The sequence below is a fragment of the Microcaecilia unicolor genome, chromosome 6 (genome assembly GCF_901765095.1).
Source record: "Microcaecilia unicolor chromosome 6, aMicUni1.1, whole genome shotgun sequence".
Taxonomy (NCBI): Eukaryota; Metazoa; Chordata; class Amphibia; order Gymnophiona; family Siphonopidae; genus Microcaecilia; species Microcaecilia unicolor.
The window spans coordinates 38,649,172-38,674,038 of NC_044036.1; the positions used below are offsets into that span (position 1 = coordinate 38,649,172).

General features: G+C 39.2%; 1 protein-coding gene across 2 annotated transcripts in view; it reads left to right on the forward strand.

The window, feature by feature from the left end:
- Window positions 1-24,867, forward strand: part of PATJ (PATJ crumbs cell polarity complex component) — a 429,677-nt gene that overhangs the window by 273,506 nt on the left and 131,304 nt on the right. For both annotated transcript variants that reach the window (XM_030205409.1, XM_030205410.1), the window contains exons 28-30: window positions 536-732; window positions 15,018-15,109; window positions 19,734-19,806. In XM_030205409.1, coding sequence (XP_030061269.1) covers window positions 536-732; window positions 15,018-15,109; window positions 19,734-19,806 — 362 coding nt within the window. The remainder of the gene's footprint in view (window positions 1-535; window positions 733-15,017; window positions 15,110-19,733; window positions 19,807-24,867) is intronic.

A 24,867-nucleotide genomic window follows, 5' to 3' on the forward strand; every position in this document is an offset into this window, starting at 1 on the left:
TTCCCTTCTTATTACTGTACAGTTCCTTCTGTGCCTCGGCTCAAGGAAGCATTCCATTTCTGGCCAGGAAAATGTGATACATAAAGCACATCCGTGTTTCTTTTTCTAACACTTGTAAGTTAATCCATACTATCTCTGTCTTAAGGAGAGCTGGTAAAAATATATCTTTCCCAGGATTATTTTTTGCTAGTTTGTTGCCTAGTTGTGCCATGAAGTATATCCACAAAATTAATCACAGATGCAGCTTCTGATAAGTATAGTTTCACTGTAACTGAAAAGCTACATTCAGGCACATTTGATATTGTTCTACCTTGCTGTGTGATCGTGGAGATCAAGCTTTGCATGATTTAAAAAGTTTAATTGGTACAAAGTTTTAAAATGTCCTTGTGATTTGTTTTGAATCACTGAGGAATGTGCCTGTTGCCATATTAGGCAAGAATTGGATTTAAAACTGGTTATTTGTAGAGTATTGTGTACATTAATGTTTATGCTGCTTTCAGCTTTTTTGTATGTGTCTGTGCTTTTCCTGTTCTAGAAAAAATTAGACAGAGATATGGCGATCTCCCTGGAGAACTTCATATTATTGAGCTTGAGAAGGAGAAGAATGGACTTGGCCTCAGTTTGGCTGGCAACAAAGACAGGTCGCGCATGAGTATCTTTGTAGTGGGCATCAACCCTGATGGGCCAGCTGGAAGAGATGGAAGGATTCACATTGGTGATGAGCTTTTAGAGGTAAAAGAATACAATCATTTTAAGTGCATTTAGAGTATAAATTGTAGTTGTACAAAAAAAATCAATTTAACACTTATAGAAACAAAAATATTTAAATTAATTTTAAAATAGCATCACAAGCATAAATAACTAGTTACAGAAAAGAGATTGGAATACACCAAAGTACAAGGCAATATATATCAGAAGAATACAAAATGTATATTATCTCCAGACTACACTAGTCCACAATTAGGGGGGTAGATCCATTTCACAGTACCTAGGAAAGGAGAAAATATAAAAAAAAATAAGCAAATTATAAAAAGTAACAGCTTATCTTCCTAACGTAGATCACTAACCTCCTAACTAATAGGTGAGCTAGTTACAGACATTCCCACAGCAGCAATATCTAACTGAGACTCCTGGGATTTAGAAGCCACAAAACTAGATGGATGTTGGAGCTCATAAAATATATAACAAATGCCTTGGTACTTAATTAAACATTAACAAGGATAGTGCATTAAAAACAGTGCACCCAGTTTTAAAACTGCTGGCCTCAGTAACAAAAATTGAGGCCTTCTCTTGTGTTTCTTTATATACATCTGAAAATAATTAAACTTTATAATTCAAAAAGGAAGGATCTTTAAAAAAACATTTTAAGCAATCAGTCTCTATCAGATTCTAATGCACAGGTCACCAACAAAATAGATGTCACAGGGTCATAATCCAATCTTTTCAAGAAATCAGTCAAATCCAAACTGTACATTTCCATTGAAGGGGCCTGAAATGCACCTTCTTTCTTCCTCACCTACTAGAGGAACAGTCTGCTGCTTCATGTCAGTTGATTTTTGCATTTTTGTTGAGTTTTATCCCAAATAAGTTTGAGTTTAGGGGTTGTGGTGGACTTCTTTTATTCTGTAGGTACATAATGGAAGACAACCTTTGTTATAAAGATTTTTAATCAGCTGGTCTCATTTGCATGACATAATTGGTGTGGAAGAGAGTAAGTGGAATTAAAATGATTACCATTATTTCTTCTTTCCCTGTTTCCACATATCTCCACTCCAAAGTAAGTGCTTCATTGTTTTTTCCAATTTGATTATGCTTCATTGAGAGTGCTTTGACCATTTCAAGCAGTGATTGCTATGAGCCTGTTTCTCAAGTATGAAATAATCTCTTATTTTGGTGAAGTCAAAAAGTACAGCTGTCCCTGGGATGCCAGGCTTATTCTCTGTTTTTGCTGATAGCATATACACAGCAGGTAGTCAGCATTGTGGGAGATGATTTTTACCTCGTAGAACGGCTGATTCCACTGCTTTACTCTTTTTTTTTTTTGTTGTTGTTGTTGTTGTTGCTAGTGGGATGAAACTTTTCTGCACTGAAGAATCTTTAAAACTTTTTTTTTTAGTAATTTTAATATTTTTGTTTATTGGTGATCTGTTAACAGCATAGAAAGTCAAATGTACAACAATTGGATCCAAAACAAGTGGATCCTTGCACAAAAGGTATTTTTATTTATTTTATTTTTTTGTTACATTTGTACCCCGCGCTTTCCCACTCATGGCAGGCTCAATGCAGCTTACATGGGGCAATGGAGGGTTAAGCGACTTGCCCAGAGTCACAAGGAGCTGCCTGTGCCTGAAGTGGGAATCGAACTCAGTTCCCCAGGACCAAAGTCCACCACCCTAACCACTAGGCCACTCCTCCAGTCCAGGTACAGTCATGATGAGAAGTACAAAACATATAGGTATATGATCTACAAGATATTTGAATTTAAAAAAAAAAAAAAACAAGGCCTGCTTAACTTGCACCTGCTATATCTGTGGGCTGGTTACACACTGAAAAATACGCATGTATATTTAAGAGGGAAGTTATCAACATGGGCTACCATTAAGATGGGTTTTTTTTTTTACCATAAGTAAATTGCATAAAATCAGACCTTGTGCTAAAATAGTACAGCTTGTGGTAAAATAGCCCATCTTAATGGCAGCCCATGTTGGTAACTTCCCCCCTTAAAATTCAGTATATGCATGCATTTTCCCTTCCCAAACATGCATCCAAAAAAACATCCATTATTTCAGTGGCTATATTAGTTGTTTTGCATGTGGCAATTTTGTAACCAGTAGAAGTGAGTAGCTAATTCTGTGGTTGGGTGCCTAGATCCCTTTGATAGTTGAAGTTAGGGAGGGCAACTTAAAAGCCAAAAGTGCAGGTGCTACTGTATGTAGATGATGGAGTAGATAAAAAGTATTACTGATAAAATTCCTTACATGGCCACATTTTGCCCTTGGACTGCATCCGAATAGAGCGCAGTTAATAAAACATTTTGTTTACTCCATCAACTACATGCTGTAATACCTGTGCTTTTGGCTTTGGACTTCTTTATTACTATGCCTCTGTTTACTGTTTGGGCAATTTTATTTTTAATTTTTTGAAAAATCATCTTTATTCAAGGTTTTACAAATACATCAGTTCACAAAAAACAATCACAAATTCAATATTTTTATTTCAACATTCCTCCCTCCCCAAACTCCCCCCCCCCAATCCCATCTCAACAAGAGTTGACATAAACTAACATTGCATTAGAATAACAGCATCAGATGTCACATGTTTGAATGCTGGGAAGAAAGGCCTGTACACCTAACACTGTAAAGCATTCAATAGTCCACTACACAATCTGGATATTAAAGAATCCAAAAAGGGAGTCAAGATCTGGATGATGTGGCTGATCCTCTTGTGCCCACTGCCCAGTACCGAAAGCCTCTCCATGTGGAGCAGATAATGTATTTGATTTTGCCATAATATCAAAATGGGAGATTCAGGATGGATCCATTGTACCAATATACAATGTTTTGCCATTGAGCATGTCTTTCGAAAAATAAGACCTGTTCCTTACTATCTAACTCCAAGTCATCATTCAAGTCCAATGAACATAATTTGCAGATCTAGGTAATTCACAGCCAATGAGACTACCTAAATGACTCCACAACATCTCCCAGAACTGAGTAATGTCCAGGCAAGTCAACCAACAGTGAAAATAAATCCCATTGTGTTGTCCACATTTTAGGCAATGTGCTGTTCGAACACTCCAAATTTTATAGACCCAATGAAGGCTCATAAAGATGATGCAGTATTTCATAATACATTTCTCGTAATAATACATAGTCAAATCTATGCCTCCCAACACTCCTAAAAGTTCTCCTGATGTATAAGTTCGTTGTTATAACACAGGCCCATTTTTGGACCATATGTTGAAAGGGGGCAGGCTGAAGTTGCATCACATATGACATATAATATAAACTAATAAGTCCATTCATGATTGCACCTTGGGACTGTTAGGCAATTGTTGTCATTTCTGTACATAAAGCAATGTTTTTTGTGCCAAAATAGGGACTTATGTAATTGCACGTCCAATATGCATATAGGGTTGTCCACGTATAGCATGTGTATGCATAATGACCCAGACTTGGGAGCAGGGTTTGCATGTGTGAACACACTTTTTAAAAAAAAATTAACCTGCATAAATTGACTTAGAAAATTTGTACATAATAAACAGCTGGTAAAAATGTAAGCACAAAAATTCCTTGGAGTAATTTTCAAGAGGATACTTTAGTCTGAACAATTGGTAGTATCTGTTCTGGGAAAAATAAACACATGCCATTTATGCACTATTATAAAATTAGCCCATAATGTACAAAGTGGGGCATTATAAACTCAAATGTTTTGTCTTTCTATTTTTGTCCAAAAGTTTGAAAAAAAAAAAAAAAAAACATCTAACAATGTGGATTGAAGATTGATTTTCTTAAAAGCTTTTCTTGTTCATGACTTCCAGAGATCAGTACAATCAGGAATAAAATTCAGAGTAATTATAATTATCATTATCCTGGCGCCTACTGTTGCCTCTTCCTGGCAGTCTAGTGGGGAACTGCTGCAACCCATTCGATGCCTGGGTTCAAAGTAGCGCCCCTGCCCCCTAACTCTAGATTCCCAAGAGTGCAGGAGAGCCCCTTGTAAGGGCTAGGGGTAGGATTGGTGGTGGGGTGGGTCTTGCCTGCCTTGGGAGGCTTGGGGGTGTTTTTTTTTTACTGATTTGGGCAAGATATTCCATTGGCCTTTGCACCTACCCTTTCAAGCTGGCGCTTGTGTGTTCCTTGGGGAAGATTAAAAAGCTGACATTGAAACGTTTTGGTATCCATGTGTATTCCCTTTGTAAAATGGGGAATATTTATCTAAATTTTGAGTGCCCCCTATCCATGCCACAATTGTGCCCTCTTGAACTGTACATACAGGTAACTAGTGGCTTACTTATTACACATGTACCCGATCTGCATGTGTACATGTCAGTATTTACATTTAGAGATGCTTCTAATATAACCCCCTATATCAGCCGTTAATCTGTTTGTGAGCCCTTGTGCCTAGGCCGAGGCTTAGGAAGGATCTTGGCCAAGGCCTAGGGTAGACCAAACAGGCGCTATGCGATACCATAGCCACAAAGCCCCACATACTCAGGACAATCAACTAGCACCAGCAGAAGAGGGAGATGTTCGTGAGGCCCGCCTGAGTGGTCTGAACTGGAACCCGCTCATACAGAGTCCAAGCGTATGGGCCTCACAGCCGAACAGGAACCGAGTCATACACTAGGGAAGGGAAGAAGAACAACGAGGGGTCCCGAAAGGGACTGGAGCTCATGCAACGCACACAGCACTAGCTAGTGACACAAGAGAAGGGTGACAGGCAAAAAGCTGGCAGGTACAGACTATGACCAGAGGGAGAGAATGCAAACAAGGGCTACACAGAAACATAGGTAGCAGAGGCAAAACCCACAGGGAAAAAAGGGGAAGCCGAGGACAGACTGGGACATGGACTCAACAAGAACGAAGATCCACAGGAATGGCTGAACATGGAAAAGCAGGCTGAAGGAAAAGGCTGCTTAGCAGAGGCAGGGCTTACAGAAGGCAATACCAAGCTCTGCAAAAAAAAGGGTTAACACTGAGGAAAGGGGAACTAAACAAACAGGAACAAGCTTACCACAGCCAAGCAGAGAACAGACACAGGTACAGTGTAGTGAAGCAATCAAGCACACGCTGGGAACAACCAGTACACACAGAAACTACAAGCAACGAGAAGAGTAAGCAAACTCCAACAAATACACAGTGCTACTAGCACAGACTGAGAGAGGGAAACAGGCTCAGCTGACAGGAATCAATGCTAAAGCAAAGGCTGTAGGGAGAGGTAAGTTTAAATAGATCTGGCTTCTGACGTCTGCTGCTTCAGACGTCAGCTCAATCCCTGACAGGCCAATCGGAAGCGAGTCCCAATCATTCTCCTGCCTGTCTTAGCAGAATCATAACACCAGCTAACACTTATCCATGTTTGTGTACACTCTCAAAAAATATAATAAAGTGGTAAAAATATAATAGACTCCCCTTTCCTAAACCCATGCTGATTTCCATTAAGATTTTTATATGTGGTCAGTTTTTTTTAGAATAGCTTCTGCTAGTCAACCTGTCACTGATATCTAGTAACAGGTTAATAATTTCATGGTTGAGTTCTTTGAGAACACTGGGGTGCATATCATTTGGTCCTGGTCACTTGTAACTCTTTCGTTTGCCAGTTTGCTCTATTGTATCTTCTAGAGTTAGTGATTTGGTCTAGTTGCTTGAAATCATGTTCAAAAAAGATTTCTGGTATTTTTATAACCCCAGTGTCTTCCTCTTTAAAGACCAAGTCAAAAATTAATTTATTTATTTTTTCTGTACTCCTTTTACCCCTTGGTCATCTAACAATCCAACTCTTTCCTTAATGAGCTATATGCTTCAAATATATTCTTCCCTAATCCTTTTTAGGTAAAGTGTAAGATCCACCACCTTTGCATTATGTAGGAAAATTTCCTTGTGATCCTCACAGCCACTTCCAGCCATCTGTCTGCATTCCTAATGATTGAATTGCAAACTTATCAGCTTTCCTAACCCTTCCTTTCAGGGCACATGCCCTTGGACGTTCATCTGCAATTTGAAAAGATACTGCACCCCTGGAGGACAGATCCTAGCAATAGGGTTACTTTCTGGCACACCAAGGTAATGGTTTCCTTTCTGGTGATCTTTCTCCTCCAAGGCATCACAGAGACTGGAGATGAGACCACTCTACTCTCTCCCTGAAGGTTTTCTCTATATACTTCTGTCTGCCTCAAGTTCTCCAAGTCTGCCACACTAGCTTCCAGAGGTTGGACTCATTCTCAAAGAGCCAGAGCTCTGTGCATGAAGTGCACACATATAACTTCACAGTCGCAGAGAGATGATCATACATTTGGTACTTGGTGTCATCTCAGGTGTTGAATACAAGGGCTTAAATAGAAATGAAGATGTAAGTTAATTTATAATATATTCTTTGGCATTGGAAATAATTCCATATGCAGATTATTTGCATGCATTAGCTTGGAAAATGCACTATACTTGGCTCACCATGTAACTTCCCAAATAGTGCAAATGTTTTGTTGGCAAAACCACTCCTGCATCTAATCTAATACTGGAGAAAACTACTATACTAACTACAGTGTAATTCATTACGTTGACCTCCTAATGAGCTATTTTGCTTCGCCAGATTTAGCTTTTTTCCTACTTTGTGCAGAAATAAATTTTGGAAGACCACTTCAGATTCTGATAAGACTGTCAATATTTTCATTGAAACTGTTAGCACACAAAAAAATGCTTAATATCCATTACAACATGCCATAAGAGCTCCAAGATAGTCTTACTGGGGGAGCAATTTTCAGTAGTTCTATCATCTGTAGATTTGAAGTAACACTAATAACTAATTGCTCCAGAAGTCTTGGAAGCCGCCCCGAACAAATTTTGCTTCATTATTCAACTGTAGGCCCTTGACTGGATTGCAGGCAATATTTTATTCTTCTCTAAGTTAGAAGGACTCCCTGTCAGCTCCAGTCTCTTAGCTAGTGAACTCTATAGCTATACAGACAAGAGCAGCCTCTGCATGCAATATTTTTGTAGAAGGTAAGGTTTCAGAATAAGATGAGTCCTCCAGGTCATCCAGGAAAGATGCAGCTGGTGGGCCACCTGTTTTTTTTCCAGTTACACCTTCCTACCATCCCAACAAAGGTGTCTACCTGCCCTACTGGCATTGGATTCATTGAGCCTGCTGATGGATACACTGGAGATCTGCACCCATGTTTCATTACTAACAATGCACTAAAGATAGAAGTAAAGCAGTAAAAACAAAAGTTAGTGTGTAGTCCCACCAAATATATACCATTAGGGAAAAATTGCTGATCACTGGAACTCAAAGGCAATATGTCTGTTCTCACACCATCTTGTTCCCACTTGGAATTTTAAAATCCCTCATTGCATTTTTAATAATAGAATAGCTGTCTTTATCTTAATTTTGAAAAAGCTTTGCAATTAGCTTTGCACTTTGAACTCATTAACTATGCATTTCTTTGGATCCCTTAGGGTTCCTGGTGCAGTACATAGCTTTAATATTTAAGGGAAAATGAGTTGAACTGCAGACATACGCAATTCTAGGAGAATCTCTTCCTAACCATACTGCTTATTCTAAAGTGTCTTCTGACTGTATAATACAAATATATCTTCAAATTTTCTGTTTCAAAGGAGGGAAAAATAGTTTTTAAATAAATAATGTTCTTTTCCCTTTATACTAAGCACAATTGTTTTGTTTTCTTCTACTTTCTTGCGCAGTTGAACTGCATGCAAGACACTTCATTTTGTCATAAGTAATCAAGAAAGGGAAAAATCTAAAAATAATTTGGATGTTCAACAAATGGCTGTCTTTGATCCTTGCTTCTCTAGTTACAAGTATCCAAAAATATTTCCCCACATATGTCATCTGTCCATATATCCTTAGCTAATGATTCTGTATCCATGCTGTTTTGTATGTAAAACCTAGGGGATGTGAGTGTGCTGTGGCGGCTAAGAAAGCAAATAGAATGTTAAGTATTATTAGGAAAGGAATGGAAAACAAAACTGTGGACATTATAATGCCTTTGTATCAGTCCATGGTGCGACCGCACCTCGAATATTGTGTTCAATTCTGGTCGACTCATCTCAAAAAAGATATAGTGGAGTTAGAAAAGGTACAGAGAAGGTTGATGAAATTGATAATGGGGATAGGACAACTTCCCTATGAGGAAAGGCTGAAGCTTCTAGGGCTCTTCAGCTTGGAGAAAAGACGGCTGAGGGGGAGATATGATAGAGGTCTATACAATAATGAGTAGAATGAAACAGGTGAATCGTTTAACGCTTTCCAAAAATACTAGGACTAGAGGGCATGTGATGAAGCTACACAGCAGTAAATTTAATACGAATCGTAGAAAATGTTTTCTTTACTCAGCAGGTAATTAAACTCTGGAATTCTCGGCTAAGCTCCTGAGAAATGGATCCTCAGGAGCTTAGCCGAGATTGGGTGGCAGAGCCGGTGGTGGGAGGCGGGGCTGGTGGTTGGGAGGCGGGGAAAATGCTGGGCAGACTTATACGGTCTGTGCCAGAGCTGGTGGTGGGAGGCGGGGCGGGCGGTTGGGAGGCTGGGATAGTGCTGGGCAGACTTATACGGTCTGTGCCCTGAAGAGGACAGGTACAAATCAAGGTAGGGTATACACAAAAAGTAGCACATATGAGTTTATCTTGTTGGGCAGACTGGATGGACCGTGCAGGTCTTTTTCTGCCATCATCTACTATGTTACTATGTAATTCGTTGCCAGAGAATGTGGTAAAGGCGGTTAGCTTAGTGGGGTTTAAAAAATGTTTGGATAGCTTACTGAAAGAAAAGTCCATAAGCCATTATTAAAATGGACTTGGGAAAATCCACTGCTTATTTATAGGATAAGCAGCATAAAATGTATTATACTGTTTTGGGATCTTGTCAGGTGTGACCTGCATTGGCTGCTGTTGGAAACAGGATACTGGGTTTGATGGACTTTCAGTCTGTCCCAGTATGGCAACACATATATACTTATGTATGACCTTAGACTGCATAGCTCCTGAACAAATAAAAATAAAAAAGAGAACTGAATCATCACCATGGTTTGATACTAACACTATGAACACAAAAAGATTATGCAGAAAACTTGAAAGGAAATGGTGCAAACACAACACCGAGGAAAACAAAACCAAATGCTGGAAAGCACTCACAAAATACAAATCGGCTAAAAAATAAGCCCAATTAAAATATTTTGAAAAATTCATTCGTGAGGGTCAAAAATCTGTAACTAGACTTTATAATTTAGTTAATAATGTACTTGATACCAAAAACCTCCAACTATCCAACTATCAAGTGAATCTGTTCCATTTGCCCTTGACCTAGCAATATTCTTTGAGCAAGAAATTACCAAAATTAGAACAAGTCTAACTAGCTCCAATCCTTGAAGAAATTTCATTGACTACTTGATTATCACACATCAATACGAAGGCATAAAAATGGATAGGATTTGGTTCTATTTCAATCCTCCTACCACAGAAGTCAGATCCTTCCTTAGCAAATACTCATGCTCATATTGTACTCTTGACACATGCCCTAGCTACATTCTCTCAAAAGCCCCCCACGTTTTCATCAACATCCTTCATAATTACATATGCTTCATGTTAAAAAGTGGTTCTTTTCCAACTGAGAAGGGAAATATAATTTTAACTCCTATTCCTAAAAATCCTTTAGGTAAATTTATTTATTAGGATTTATTTACCACCCTTTTGAAGGAATTCACTCAAGGCGGTTGTACAGTAAGAATAGATCAAACATAAGCAATAGGCAATTATAGCAGTAAAAATATTCAAATAACAATACAAAGTATAGCATAGTATACTACTTATAATGTCAACACAATAAGTAACAGAACATTTTAATTGGCAGTGAAGGGTAAAGCAAAGATGTAACATATAGGTAGGCAAGAGAGTGAGAAGAATTAGAAAGTAAGGTGACTGATTTAAAGAAAGTTGCACATGAGGTCAGAGAGATGGCTAAATATTATCTCAGCTAGGGTAGGAGTGGATAAACATGTCCTGCTGCAGTATGTGCAGCCCAAGTCACTCCTTGTATGTGTGAGTGAGACTAAAAAGTTAGCTACTTGTTCCATTAAAGGTCTGGTGTAAGAGCCAAGCTTTCACCTGTTTCCTGAAGTAGAGAGAGTCTTGTGTTAAGCAGAGCCTTTCAGGCAGTGCATTCCAGAGTGTGGGGGATAGTCCAGAGAAGACTCACTTGCATTGTGTAATGTCTTTTGGAGAGGATGTGAATGAAATATCCAGTTACAGACCACTGGCTTCAATACCTCTGTTCATGAAGGCAGAGGGCTTCGTAGGAAAACAACTAATGGAATACATATCACACTTCTCCTTACTTCACTACACACAATTGGGATTTAGCCCAACTACAGTACCGAAACAGTTCTCGTTACATTAATATCTAAATTCAGACAAAATCTTAAGCATGGGTAGGAAGATTCAATCAATCTAAGATCTCATGGAGAATTGGGCAACATCCTTTCATCTAAAATCAAACAGGGAAAAAACTACATTTCTCATAATTTCTAGACCTAACAACTTCCACAATCAGATCAGTTTTACCATCAATCAGACAAACTATCCATTAGAGCATAATTTGAAAATTCTTGGGATCATCATTGACCAATTCCTATCATGTGAAGATCAAATTAATTCCGTAGTAACCAAAACCTTTAGAAGCTAAAAAGAATCAGATCTTTCTTCCTGTTTTCCACTTTTCGTTCTCTTGTACAAACAGTCACTTCACAATTGGATTACTGCAACTCAGTCTATTTAGGGAATAAGGAATCCCTCATTTAAACACTTCAAACTACCCTAAATACTGCTGCTAGACTCTTATGCAAAGCTTCAAAATTTGATTGGGCATCCCCACTATTAACTAAATTACATTAGCTACCAATCAAAGCCAGAATAATCTTTAAAACATGTACATTCATCTACAAAATTATCTATGGCATGAGCCCAGATTACATGATAAAGCTTATAGATTTACCTATCTTCAATACGTCTACCAGGTCAAGAAACTATCTCATACTACGTTTTCCTAACTATAAAAACATCAGATATAAATCCATATTGAACAGAGATTTCTCACATACAGGTTCAAAATGCTGGAACACCATCCCTAGTGAAAGGATTACCAACTATCTAATATTTTGCACATTTCTAAAGGCATTCCTTTTTAACCATTTTTGCATTGTTCGACAACGATTTAAACAACAAATGTTATGTTATCTTTATTTGTTTACTGTTTTTAAAACCTCACTGTTTGTTTTCTTCATACTTTTAAAACCATATTGTATGGATTTCTAGTCTGTAATTTTGTTCTTTATAATAGTCTCTACCATTTTGCATGGCACTGATGTCAGGCTCACTGGTCTGTAATTTCCCAGATCACCTCTGGAACCCTTTTTAAAAATCAGCGTTACATTGGCCACCCGCCAATCTTCCAGTACCATACTTGATTTTAAAGATAAATTATATATTACTAACAATAGTTCTGCAAATTCATTTTTCGGTTCTATCAATACTCTGGGATGTATACCATCCAGTCCTAGCGATTTGCTACTCTTCAATTTGTTAAATTGCCCATTACCTTTATTTCAGTTTCTCTGACTCGTCAGTATTGAATACCATTTCTGGCACTGGTATCTCTTCTACATCTTTCTCGGTGAAGACCGAAGCAACAAATTCATTTAATCTCTCCACTGTGTCCTTGTGTTCCCTGAGTGCCCCTTTTACCCCTCGGTCATCTAGCGGTCCAACCAGGCTTCTTGCTTTTAATATACCTAAAAAATAATTTACTATGCATTTTTGCCTCCAACGCAATCTTCTTTTCAAAGTCTCTCTTTGCCTTCCTTATCAGCACATTGCACTTGACTTGCCATTCTTTATGCAGATTCCTATTATTTTCAGTCTGCTCCTTCTTCCATGTTCTGAATAATTTTCTTTTAGCTTTGACTGTTTCCTTCATGCCAGCTGACATTTTGTCTTCCTCCCTCCTTTTTTAATACACGGAATGTATTTGGCCTGGGCATCCAGGATGGTATTTTTGAATAGCATCCATGCTTGATGTAAATTTTTGACCCTTGCAGCTGCTCCTCTAAGTCTTTTTTTCACTGTTCTTCTCATTTTATCATAGTATCCTTTTTGAAAGTTAAATGCTAATGTATTGGATTTCCTGTGTGTACTTACTCCAGAGCTTATAATGTTATGATCACTGTAAAGGCCCAAGCACCATTACCTCCTGCACCATATCATTCACTTCACTAAAGACTAGGTCTAGATTTTTCCTCCTCTTGTTGGCTCCTGAACCAGCTGCTCCATAAAGCAGTCCTTGATTCCATCAAGAAATTTCACCTCTCTAGCATGCACCGATGTTACATTTATCCTGTCAATATTGGGGTAATTGAAATCACCCACTATTATCATGTTTCCCAGTTTGTTAGCCTCCCTAATTTCTGATAACATTTCTACATCTGTCTCTTCATCCTGGCCAGGTGGACAGTAGTATACTCCTTTCACTATCTTTTTCCCCTTTACACATGGAGTGTCAATCCATAGGGATTCCAAGATGTGTTTCTTGTCCTGTAGAAGTTTTAGTCTATTCGATTTAAGGCCTTCCTTAACATACAATGCTACCCCTCCACAAATTCGATCAACCTATCAATGCGATATAATTTGTATCCTAATATGACAGTGGTTATCCTCCTTCCACCAGGTCTCAGAAATGCTTATTATGTCTGTTTCATTTAGTACAATATATTCTAACTTTATTTCTTAGATTTCTGGCATTTGCGTATAGACGTTTCAAACTATGTTGTTCCTACGTACATCTTGCTTAGCAGTTGACAGTGATAATATGTAATTTTGAAAATCTGTCAGCTTTTTATTTAAAGACACCTGGTCTACTATGCTCTCTATTTCAACCTCGCTATCGGGATGCCCTCTCTTCCCTGTTTTGGTAATATCATAAGTACATAAGTACATAAGTAGTGCCATACTGGGAAAGACCAAAGGTCCATCTAGCCCAGCATCCTGTCACCGACAGTGGCCAATCCAGGTCAAGGGCACCTGGCACGCTCCCCAAACGTAAAAACATTCCAGACAAGTTATACCTAAAAATGCGGAATTTTTCCAAGTCCATTTAATAGCGGTCTATGGACTTGTCCTTTAGGAATCTATCTAACCCCTTTTTAAACTCCGTCAAGCTAACCGCCCGTACCACGTTCTCCGGCAACGAATTCCAGAGTCTAATTACACGTTGGGTGAAGAAAAATTTTCTCCGATTCGTTTTAAATTTACCACACTGTAGCTTCAACTCATGCCCTCTAGTCCTAGTATTTTTGGATAGCTTATTCCAAACCATGCGTTTGTGAGTGACTATCGTCCTTCCCCCAGTTTCTAGTTTAAAAGCTGCTCTATCTCCTTTTTAAATGCTGATTCCAGCAGCCTGGTCCTACGCTAATTAAGGTGGAACCCATCCTTTCGGATTAGGCTCCCCCTTCTCCAGAAAGTTGCACAGTTCCTAACAAATCTAAAACCCTCCACCTTGCATCATCTTCTCATCTACGCATTGAGACGCCGGAGCTCTACCTGTCTGTTGCACCCTGCGTGTGTGGAACGGGGAGCATTTCTGAAAATGCCACCCTGGAGGATCTGGATTTCAGCTTACTACCTAGGAGCCTAAATTTGGCTTTCAGAACCTCTCTCCCACATTTTCCTATGTCATTGGTAACTACATGTACCAAAACAGCTGGCTCCTCCCCAACTCTATCTAAAATCCTATCTAGGTGACCCAAAGTTGTGAAACATTACTTGGATTATCTAGAAATAAATGTGAATTGACTTGGAACTGGGACCAAAATTCTGTTATGTCTATTTTGTCCCTTATACTGTAAGTCGTGGTAGAGTGAAGAGTCTTAGATTTTCTTATATTTTTAATATAGGGGTGAATATGCATAATTTTATTTTGGTCATATGCCTTAACGATGCACTTTTAGTTGCATAGGCAGTGTTCATGCTTTAATATACATAGTACATGTCAAGGTTTAGGTAAGGGTTAACCTAGAAGCACTCATATTTATTTCACTCCACCACCGTGGAAACAGTTAATGCAGATAAATTTTCAATTAAGTCAAAAGCACAATAAAAGACCTTAAAACAATACAAATCATTAAATGCCACATGTGTTTCAGAATTCTGCTAATATATTCTGGATAGGATTTTTTTGTGTCTTAATGTTTTGTAGTATTTCAGTGAATTATAATGTCACCATTTTTACAGATAAATAATCAGGTACTTTTCGGAAGAAGCCACCAAAATGCATCTTCAATAATCAAGACTTCCCCTTCCAAGCTCAAGCTTGTTTTCATAAGGTAAGATGAGAATGAAATTGGATGGTTTACTTTAATACAAAATCTTTTGTGTAAATGGAGAGGTCTCTCAGAGCATTCTTTGGCATACTGTCAATAGAAAAACTGAACTAAAATAATTACAGGTCTGAAACATCCTGGGTGTTTTCAGTTGTAATGATTAATGTCATAAAAAGAAGTGTTAATACTGGTGGTAATCATTTGGATGTTCACATCACCATTCAAACAAGCAACATTCCAACATAGTTTACAGTTTAGTACCGCTACTTCAGATTTTCTAGACATAGATGTTTTCTTTAACAGGATTACATTAAATTTTCCAAAGAGTTAAGGAAAGAAGTAGTATTAATCAAATTCCTATCTGCGGGAGTTGATTCTGCTGGTAACTGCAAGGTCGCAGTATCCTATCATGTTAACAAATGACACTGGCACCTAATGGCCACTGCTGGTACTACAGCCTTTTAAATGTTTTATTGTCAGACAGAAGACCCCCCCACCTTTAAAGACTTTTTTTTGCAGCATTGCCTAGGCTAGTGGTCTCCAACACATGGCCTGGGAAGTCCTCCATTGCATCCCCCCAGTCGAGAGAAATGGTCTACACCCCTCCCCCCATGGTCCTCATCCTCTCTCACTCAACTCTTCCTATCTGTCCGTCCCAGCTCTTCAAACTTGCCTTTAGCACTGCTGCACTGAAGGCATGCTGCTTCTCTCACCCACCCAAAGCCTCTTTCTTTAGCATCCTGCCCAGAAACAGGAAGTTCAGAGGAGGCGGGATGCTACAGAGAGAGACTTCGGGTGGGTGAGAGAACCAGCATGCCTTCAGCACAGCAGTGCTAAAGGCAAGTTTGGAGGGTTGAGACAGGAAGGTAGACTGAGCTGAGAATGAAAGGATGCAGACTTGGGGGAGGGGGCGCAGGACTGCCAGGCTGCCAGGAAAGCAGAGGTACCCGGAGGAAGAGGGGAAAAGAGAGAGTTGCGGCGGGGGAGGGGGGGGGGTAGAGGAACAGATGCTGCTGGAAATAGGGAATATAAAAAGCAAAGAGGGGTGATGGTGCCCATGGAGGGAAGGGAAGAAATGGTGACCATGGAGATGGTGTCCATGCAGAGCAAAGGAAGAGAAGGGAAGAGAGGTGGGAGTAGATGGTGCTCATGCAGAGGAGGGGAAGGGGAGAGAAAAGGCAAGATATGGTGCCCATGGAGGGGAAAGGAAGAGAAGAGAGAGAGGAGGTGATTGTGCCTATAGATGGAAGGGAAGAGATGGAAGGAGAAGGAGGAAGAAAAATTGAAGAAATTTGAATGTGAAAGGTGGATATAGGACAGAGAGTGAAGGAGGAACAACATGATTAGAAAGATAAAATCACCAAACAACAAAGATAAGAACAATCATTTTATTTTTTATTTAAAAAATTTAAATGTGTAAGCCTGAAATCTTTTGGTGACCCTTAGATCTTTCTCGTGACTGCTTTGCAGTCCTTTGCAGTGAAAAAGGTAGGAGTTCACTGGCCTAGGCTATAATGCTGTTCCCATGGTTTTTGATGGTTTTAATTTAGCTGCAAATGCAGTAGTGCGGCTTTCAATGAGATCAACCTTCTGATCAGTATGGGGTCTGGGAGGTAGAGGACAAAGTTGTGGCTGGTATTCATAATTGTTGTCTAGGTGAAGATAGAGGAGATGCGGGACAGACAGAAGCTAACAAGTTGGGGGCATTGGAGCCACAGACAGTGGTTTGAGAGCATGAAAACTGACATCTATCAGAGAAATCTGCAGAGGACATGGACATATCACATGCTTGGGTTGTACTCAGGGTCATAACGATGGCAAAGCAGGGAAGGCATAAATGTAGTATTCTCTGAGAATACTGTAGAGAAAAATAGTTGTCCTTGTGGTGACAAGGAGGGATAAGAAAAGAGGGAGGAGAAGGCAAAAAGGAAACGAGAGGGGAATATGGAGTAAAAAGAAAATTGAGGTGGGAGAGTCTGGACAGAGGAGCAGCATGTGGAGGTGCATTTTTGATATGACTAAGTCTGACTTTAGACATTTTTCTGAATAGGAAAGAAGCTCATTTTCAAAAAAGAAAAACCTCTATCTTTTGTTTTCGAAAATACTGTTTATAAAAACCGTCTCAAGTGCAAAACGTGCAAAATCAAGCCATTAGGATGTAGGAGGAGCCAGTATTTTTAGTAGAATGGTCCCCTGACATCCCAGGAAAGCAATAGGGCACCCTAGGGGGCACTGCAGTGGACTTCATAAAATGCTCCCAGGTACACATCTCACCATTGCTCCCTTACCTTGCATGCTGAGCCCCCCAAAACCCACTACCCCCAACTGAACACCACTACCACAGCCCTTACAGGTGAAGGGGGGGAGTACATATATGTGGGTACAGTGGGTTTCTGGTGAGTTTTGGAGGGCTCACAGTTTCCTCCACAAGTGTAACAGGTAGGGGTTGGTTGGAACCTGGGTCCATGTGTCTGCAGTGCACTTCACCCACCACTAGAGTACTCCAGGAATCTGCATGCTGTTCTAATGGACCTGAATATAACATCTGAGGCTGGCAAGTAATGTTTTTCATCACATTTTTTGGGGGTGGGAGGGGGTTAGTGACTACTAGGGGAATAAGGGAAGGTCATCCCTGATTCCTTCCAGTGGTCATCTGGTTATTTAGGGCAACTTTTTGTGCCTTATTCGTTAGAAAAATAGGTCTAGCTGAAAATGTCTTAGTTTTAGTCCTGGATGGTTTGGTTTTGTTCCATTATGGCTGAAAAACATCTAAGTCTTAGGAACGCCCAAGTCCTGGCCTGACACGCCCCCTTGAGATTTGGACACACTTCTGACGGACCTCATAGAAAAATGTCTAAAAAATAGGTTTTGAAAATACTAATTTGGATGTTTTTGTGAGGAAAAACGTCCAAATGCTGCTTTATGCCACTTTTTAGACGTTTTTCTGTTTTGAAAATGAGCCCAAAAGAGGGTGAAAAGGCAGGGAGAAAGGGTTATTTCAGTACAAGTACTCATTTGACCACAAATGTTTTGTTTGTTTATGTAGCCTATTATAATTAGGACTTCTGATCTTAGATGTTTTTCAAAGAAAACATTGGTCTGGTTTATCACTACAACATATGTTCTGATATTTTGTGTTTGCTGAGGAGTTCAGTCTATGGAGTAAATGAAGGTCCAGTCCTGGAACAATGTACATTTCCAACAAGGGAAATAAGATGGAAAAAAAAATTGCTCCCTCTTTAAAAAAAAAAAAAAAAAAAAAAAAGATTTAATCCTTCTGCTTTGACCATGTTCCCCAGTAACAGTGCAGATTCTCAGCATCAGCTGAAAAACCAAGAAGAGACTGTTCTCAGCTCATGGCTCAGACTTTTTTTTTTTTTTTTTTGGGGGGGGGGGGGGGGTAAGATTAAATGTAATTGGAGAAATCTGTAATTTGGCAAGATTTAGGGGGTTTGCAGTAACTGATGGAGGGGGTCTGTTAGTAACAGTCTAATAAAGCTGGTCACATTTGAAATTAGAGTGGGTTATATGCATTTATGACTGTTGTGGTCAATCTGTGCTGGAAAGTAGAAAGCCTCCACTGTGAACAGGAATAACATCAGGGCCATTTCCATCATGCTGGAACCATTCTTCAGCTTTCAGCTTCATCAATGTATGACCCCCCTACGTGATTCAGCATTTGCCAATGCTGGTTGTCTCTTTGCCCTAAAGGTGCATAGGAAAGATAGGATCATTTAAGAGACCAGAAGATCAAACAAGATTGACAGGTATAGTTACTAATGTATGCTACCAGTTTTTTGACACAAGTTATTTTACTGCAAAGTCCCAGTTTATGCAATAAGACCTAGTTACTAAATAAAGGATTTTGATTGAATTAAAAGTTTGCTTAGACTGAATAAATTCACAGGTCTTCGCATGTGGAAAGTGATTCCATTTGCAGTTTTCTGTCATCCTGAAGAACAATACTCTATATCCTCCTTTCTCTATGAATGATAAGCTGGACGTCTAGACTTGCATGCTTAATTCATCTGAAGGGATCTTGCCAATTAACTCAGCCAATTAGGTAGCTTTAAAAACCAGCTGCTTCATGCAGAGTGGATTAGTTAATTCTCTTAACTTAAAGCAGTTTATTTATTTATTTATTTGTAGCATTTATACCCCGCTCTTTCCCGCTCGATAGCAGGTTCAGTGCGGCTTACAATGTATGGGTACAAAGTATCCCAGAGATAACACAATGTATGGGTACAAAGTATCCCAGAGATAACACAATGTATGGGTACAAAGTATCCCAGAGATAACACAATTGTATAGAGAAGGATAAGAGGAAGAGATGTGGGGGGAAGGATTGAGTTATGGTTAATGTTATTGGTGTGGATTAGGTTCGTGAATTAAGTTGGGTCGTTTGGATAGGCTTGTTTGAAGAGGTATGTTTTCAGCAGTTTTTGGAAGGGTAGATATTCGTTGGTTGTTCGGATGTATCTTGGTATGGCGTTCCAGAGTTGGCTGCCTATAACGGAGAAGTTGGATGCGTAGTAGGTTTTGTATTTGAGACCCTTGCAATTGGGAAGGTGAAGTTCCGCATTTTACCATATTATGTAGTGATTCTTTGCATTTTAAAATTTCACAGAAATAAGGATGCAGTCAACCAAATGGCCGTCATACCCTATCCATTGCCTTCCAATTCAGAATCTTCTGGTGAGGTAAGATGGATTTTGATTTTTATAGATTAATCAAAATAATAAGTCAGATTCACACTTGTTTAAGTACTGAACCAGAAAGTGCATTCACTAACTGTCAATGAAGAGTGCAAAGTGCAAACCTTATTTAGTGTGAGGGTGCTGCCCCTCACAAAGGCATTTTGTGTACAGAAAAAAAGCAGATGTTTTAAGACAGTTCATAAAAAAAAGGTAAGTTATCACAAGCTGCCTAGGTTGGGAAGCCAATTATGCTCCTGTTTTGAGGCTGTTTTATAAAGACACGTTGGTATCTGTGTGTAAAATAAGCTCAGAAACTCTGCTGAAATTGCTGCTTAAGTGCAGTTTTGTGCATTTTACATCTGCTTGGGAACTGGTTTGAAAGTGTAAGGCTCAAGTATGTACATAGATACATATTTTATAACCCGCGTGTTCACTTTGCTACTCCACCCGAACTCCACCCCCACACACACCTGTATGTATGTATGTAGTTCGTGTACAAATACACGACTTTGTCACCATGCATACTTCTATGCATGTGGTAATTTTATATGAAGCCTTTTACTCATCTACCACAAGGTTTACACATGAAAAAGCAAGACAAAGAAGTGGAGTCCTCAAAAGAGAATAAGAACCAGAATTACCAGCATCAGTTCTATGACCCAACACAGCTGTGTTTCGGCATAAGGATATGCCTGCATCGGTGGTCACTTAAATTGTCTTCAAAACTTATTTCACAAAATTCTGGTTCACAGTCCTTAGTGCTCCTATAGAGTATCACAATACATCATTGCGGTTTTGCTGTGATGTGTGTAGAATTTTGTGATGTAAGTTTTGAAGGCAGTTTAAGTGACTCTTTACCTTGCTTGGATTGTTTCCATCTGTGGAGATTTTTGCCTTCTTTTGTCTACTGTTCATGTCTACACATTAAAAATCCTTATAAAATTACCACCAAAATGATTTTTCCCAAAACTGATGGTGTGAATTAACTAAATATTATTAGTATAAGTAGTACTTCTGATCCAGTATGTGTTCTGTGTCAGTATGTGATTTAGGATATTTTATACTACCAGATCAGCAATACTCTTAAAACATTTCCCAGCTGTCCATTGGGATGTGTTGTTTTCCATAACACTAGGAACTCGACTTTAAATCTCTAAGGCTGGCCACATCGGTTTGAATTGCAGTGTGATGGCATAACAGAGAGAAAGATAAGTCGAACATTATTTACAATATGAACTGTATGCAGATTTCAGAAGAGAAAGGTGATGACATTTTCAAGTTTTGAGTTTATTTAGTCTTTGATATACTGCCCAATGAGATGACTTTCTGGGCAGGGGGCAGTTTTGAATAGCCCGTGGCACTTCAAGATGCTTTTGCACTTTTGTTTGCAAGCACTTTGCAACTAATTTTTTTTTTAAAGAAAACTAGCAATCAGTACATCTATACAAAGTAGTCATAAGCATTTTTCCATCAGTAAACAGGATTGAGTCAGGCACAGAAGTGGGTGACGTCATTGCAAGTTGCTGGAATGGAATAGCACTCAAGGAGTTCAGGACTTACTGTAAATTCTGAGCATGTGCAGTTCCCTCAGTTAGTTCCATAGCTCAAGAATTAACTCAGTTCTTGAGGAGGTGAGAGGGATTCTGTGCCCGATCAATTCTGCTGTCTACAGAAAACATCCATTACGGTGAGCAGCAATGATTTTTCCATCGACAAGCAGGAATTAGTCAGGCACACAGGGCAGTCAGGGCTGCTCATCGTTTTATATATTATCCATTGTTCAGAAGCAGCCCACACATCAGAAAAGGTGTGAGAATTGCATTATCACAGAGGCAGATTGGCCAGTAGAGCTTGATCCAAAACACTGTTGCTTGGTCCAGCCCACAATAAGAATTAGTAAATGGTAAATGTATGAAGCAAGGACCAAGTTTCTGCTTTACAGCAGGTAGATTTCAAGTGAGTCACAGCAGTTGCAGTGGCTCTGATCTTCTGATATTTTAGTTTAGTACTTTTTTTTTGTTATATTTGTACCCCGCGCTTTCCCACTCATGGCAGGCTCAATGCGGCTTACGTGGGGCAATGGAGGGTTAAGTGACTTGCCCAGAGTCACAAGGAGCTGCCTGTGCCTGAAGTGGGAATCGAACTCAGTTCCCCAGGACCAAAGTCCACCACCCTAACCACTAGGCCACTCCTCCAAATAGGTGCTTCACTTAGGGGAAGCACCTATTTGTTCATAACAAAACTGGGAGATCTGTTCTGATCACATGTAACAGCATTGCTCATTAGTGACCCTGATCATTCCTGCTGTCTACAAAAAACAACTATTACAAAGAAAAGCTTCAAGCTCACCTCATGGATTTAGAAGAGCAAAGAAAAACTCTAATTTGCTCCTCACATATATATGTAAACCTGTTTGATTGTAATCACAGAAAGGTGGCGTATTAAATCCCTTCCTCTGTCCCCTACCTCTGAAATTTCAAGGACATCAGTTTCTCCGGGAGAAGGAATTAGGCTAGCCTGGCCAAGGTCCTTGAGTCTAAAGGAGGATGTACACCGGAAGCTAGCTGATGCTTCATGTATGGAAGACACCTTCCATACATGACAGAGAAAAATTACAGTATGTCCTCCAGAACCTTGTTCAGAGGGAGAAGGGCTCCATAAATCCTGTTGGTGCCAGACAGATGTGGTTCTCTCCTCTCCTAAAACTATTGGGGGGAAAAAACCCCAGTAAGATTAAACATGTTCCTGCGTCTGATGACTCGGACTCTACACTGCTACACTATACATTAGTTTTATATTCCGCAAAAGCCTATACGGTTCCATGCGGATCACAAAAAACAAGAGGCCAAAACACAATTCAGGAATTACAGCTTTAGCAACACTAACTAGAGAAATCAACCCACATATTTACTAAAAAGAAAAGCTCTTAATTGTTTTCTGAACCTTAGATAATCATGCAATACCTGAACTGAGGTAGGAAGATAATTCCAGATTGAAGCAGCTTGATAAGACAGAGATGGATCTAGTAGTAGTATAAAAACATGGGATAGAAGTATAACCTTAGATAGCACCTTTGGGAATAATTTCTACCCTTTTCCCTATTTTCCTTAGTCTTCCTACTATTCTTCCCTCTGGAAATTTATGCAGCAAGAAATTTTAAGTTAATCTATTAAATTAGCATTATTGACAAATCTACATGTATTTCCTTTATATCCTAAGTAATATGTTAAATGGACTAGGATTGGAAAAGTAATAATACCACCTGTTCTTTTTGCCCAATTCCCTCTGCTACAAATCAGCAGACCTAATAATACAATTATCAAATATTGCATTTTTCCCAATTTTTATGTCAAGTTGTCTTCAAAACATCAAACTATGATTATACACTATTTATTTATTTATTTCATGCTTTCTATACTGCTTTAACTGGCAAGCAAGGCAAAATGGTTCACAATTCTAATAGCAGAAATTAGAAGAAACAGAAAAGAAAGAACTATAATATTGGATCGGAAAGAATACATACCATTCGTAATAAGAGCAGCGAACATTCTGGACGCATACTTCCAGGATAACTGAGTTCCAAGCCAGTCACTCCAGTACTCCAGATTCAGCAAAAGACTTCCAAATACCAGTCTCTGCACCAGTTGCTGCGTAAAGGGGCACACCGCTAGGTGCCTTGATGAAATTTTCATGGTGTTCAGCTAACAGTGGGCAGAGCTTCCTCCCATGCCCCGAACTCCTTGACACAGTGAAAATCGCAAATAGTAAGCCCAGCAACCAGACAGCAGAAATATGGAAATCACTGAACCTGATGCAGATAAGTCTCACAAATGGCAAAGCAGCAACCAGACAGCAGAGAATCGAAGAAACCTGTTTCATATCATTCTGTAGTCTTTAGCCTTAAGAGCTTGCATGCTGAGCACTTGCTTTTCCAGTCCAAATGCAACAAATAATATTCTCAGTTAGAAAGTCATTTACAATGAAGTGGAAAAGACTTGCTGTATGGCGTGCATAAAAGTAGCGGAACCCTTTCAGATTTTCTACTAATCCTCTCTGGAAAGGTCTTTCCAGCTGTCCTAAAAAGAACTTGAAACATTTTCAAATCAAGAGACACCTCAATGCCATATTAGCCTGCCATGATATGATTGATAATTCTCTTTTATCTTCTTATATTTGTTGTCTCCAAGTCTATGAAAGGACTTATTTATACAAAAGTGTCTATTCCGAAGCTACCCATACCATCGAATTAGAATGTAGTCCTATATCAGTTGATGAAGCCACCCTTTGAGCCCATGGAATCTTCATCATTAAAACACCTTTTGTTAACAGTAGTGGTTTTAATAGTTCCAGCATCGAATAGAAGGTTCCAGTGAGCTGCATGTGCTGGTGTCATATTTACTTCTAAATAAAGGAGTGCTGAGAACCCATCAAACGTTTCTACCAAACTGGTATCAGTTTCCCACTTCAACCAGTTAGTAGTTTTGCCCTAAACCACATACATACCAGGAGAAAAAGGCTCTTCATGATTTACAAAGAACATAAGTGTAGCCATACTGGGTCAGACCAATGGTCCATCTAGCCCAGTATCCTGTTTTTCAAACAGTGGCCAAGCCAAGTCACAAGTACCTTTCAAAAACCCAAATCATGGCAACACTCCATACTACAAATCCCAGGGTAAGCAGTTGCTTCCCATGTCTGTCTCAATAGCAGACTATGGACTTTTCCTCCAGGAATTTGTCCAAACCTTTTTTTAAACCCAGCTACACTAACTGCTGTTACCACATCCTCTGGCAAAGAGTTCCAGAGCTTAACTATTTGTTGAGTGAAAAAATATTTCCTCCTATATGTTTTTAAAGTATTTCCATGTAACTTCCTCGAGTGTCCCCTAGTCTTTGTACTTTTGGAATGAGTAAAAAATCAATTTATTTATCATTCAGCATTTTGTAAACCTCAATCATATCTCCCTTCATCCATCTCTTTTCCAAGCTGAAGAGCCCTAACCTCTTTATCCTTTCCTCATATGAGAGGAATTCCATTCCCTTTATCATTTTGGTCGCTCTTCTT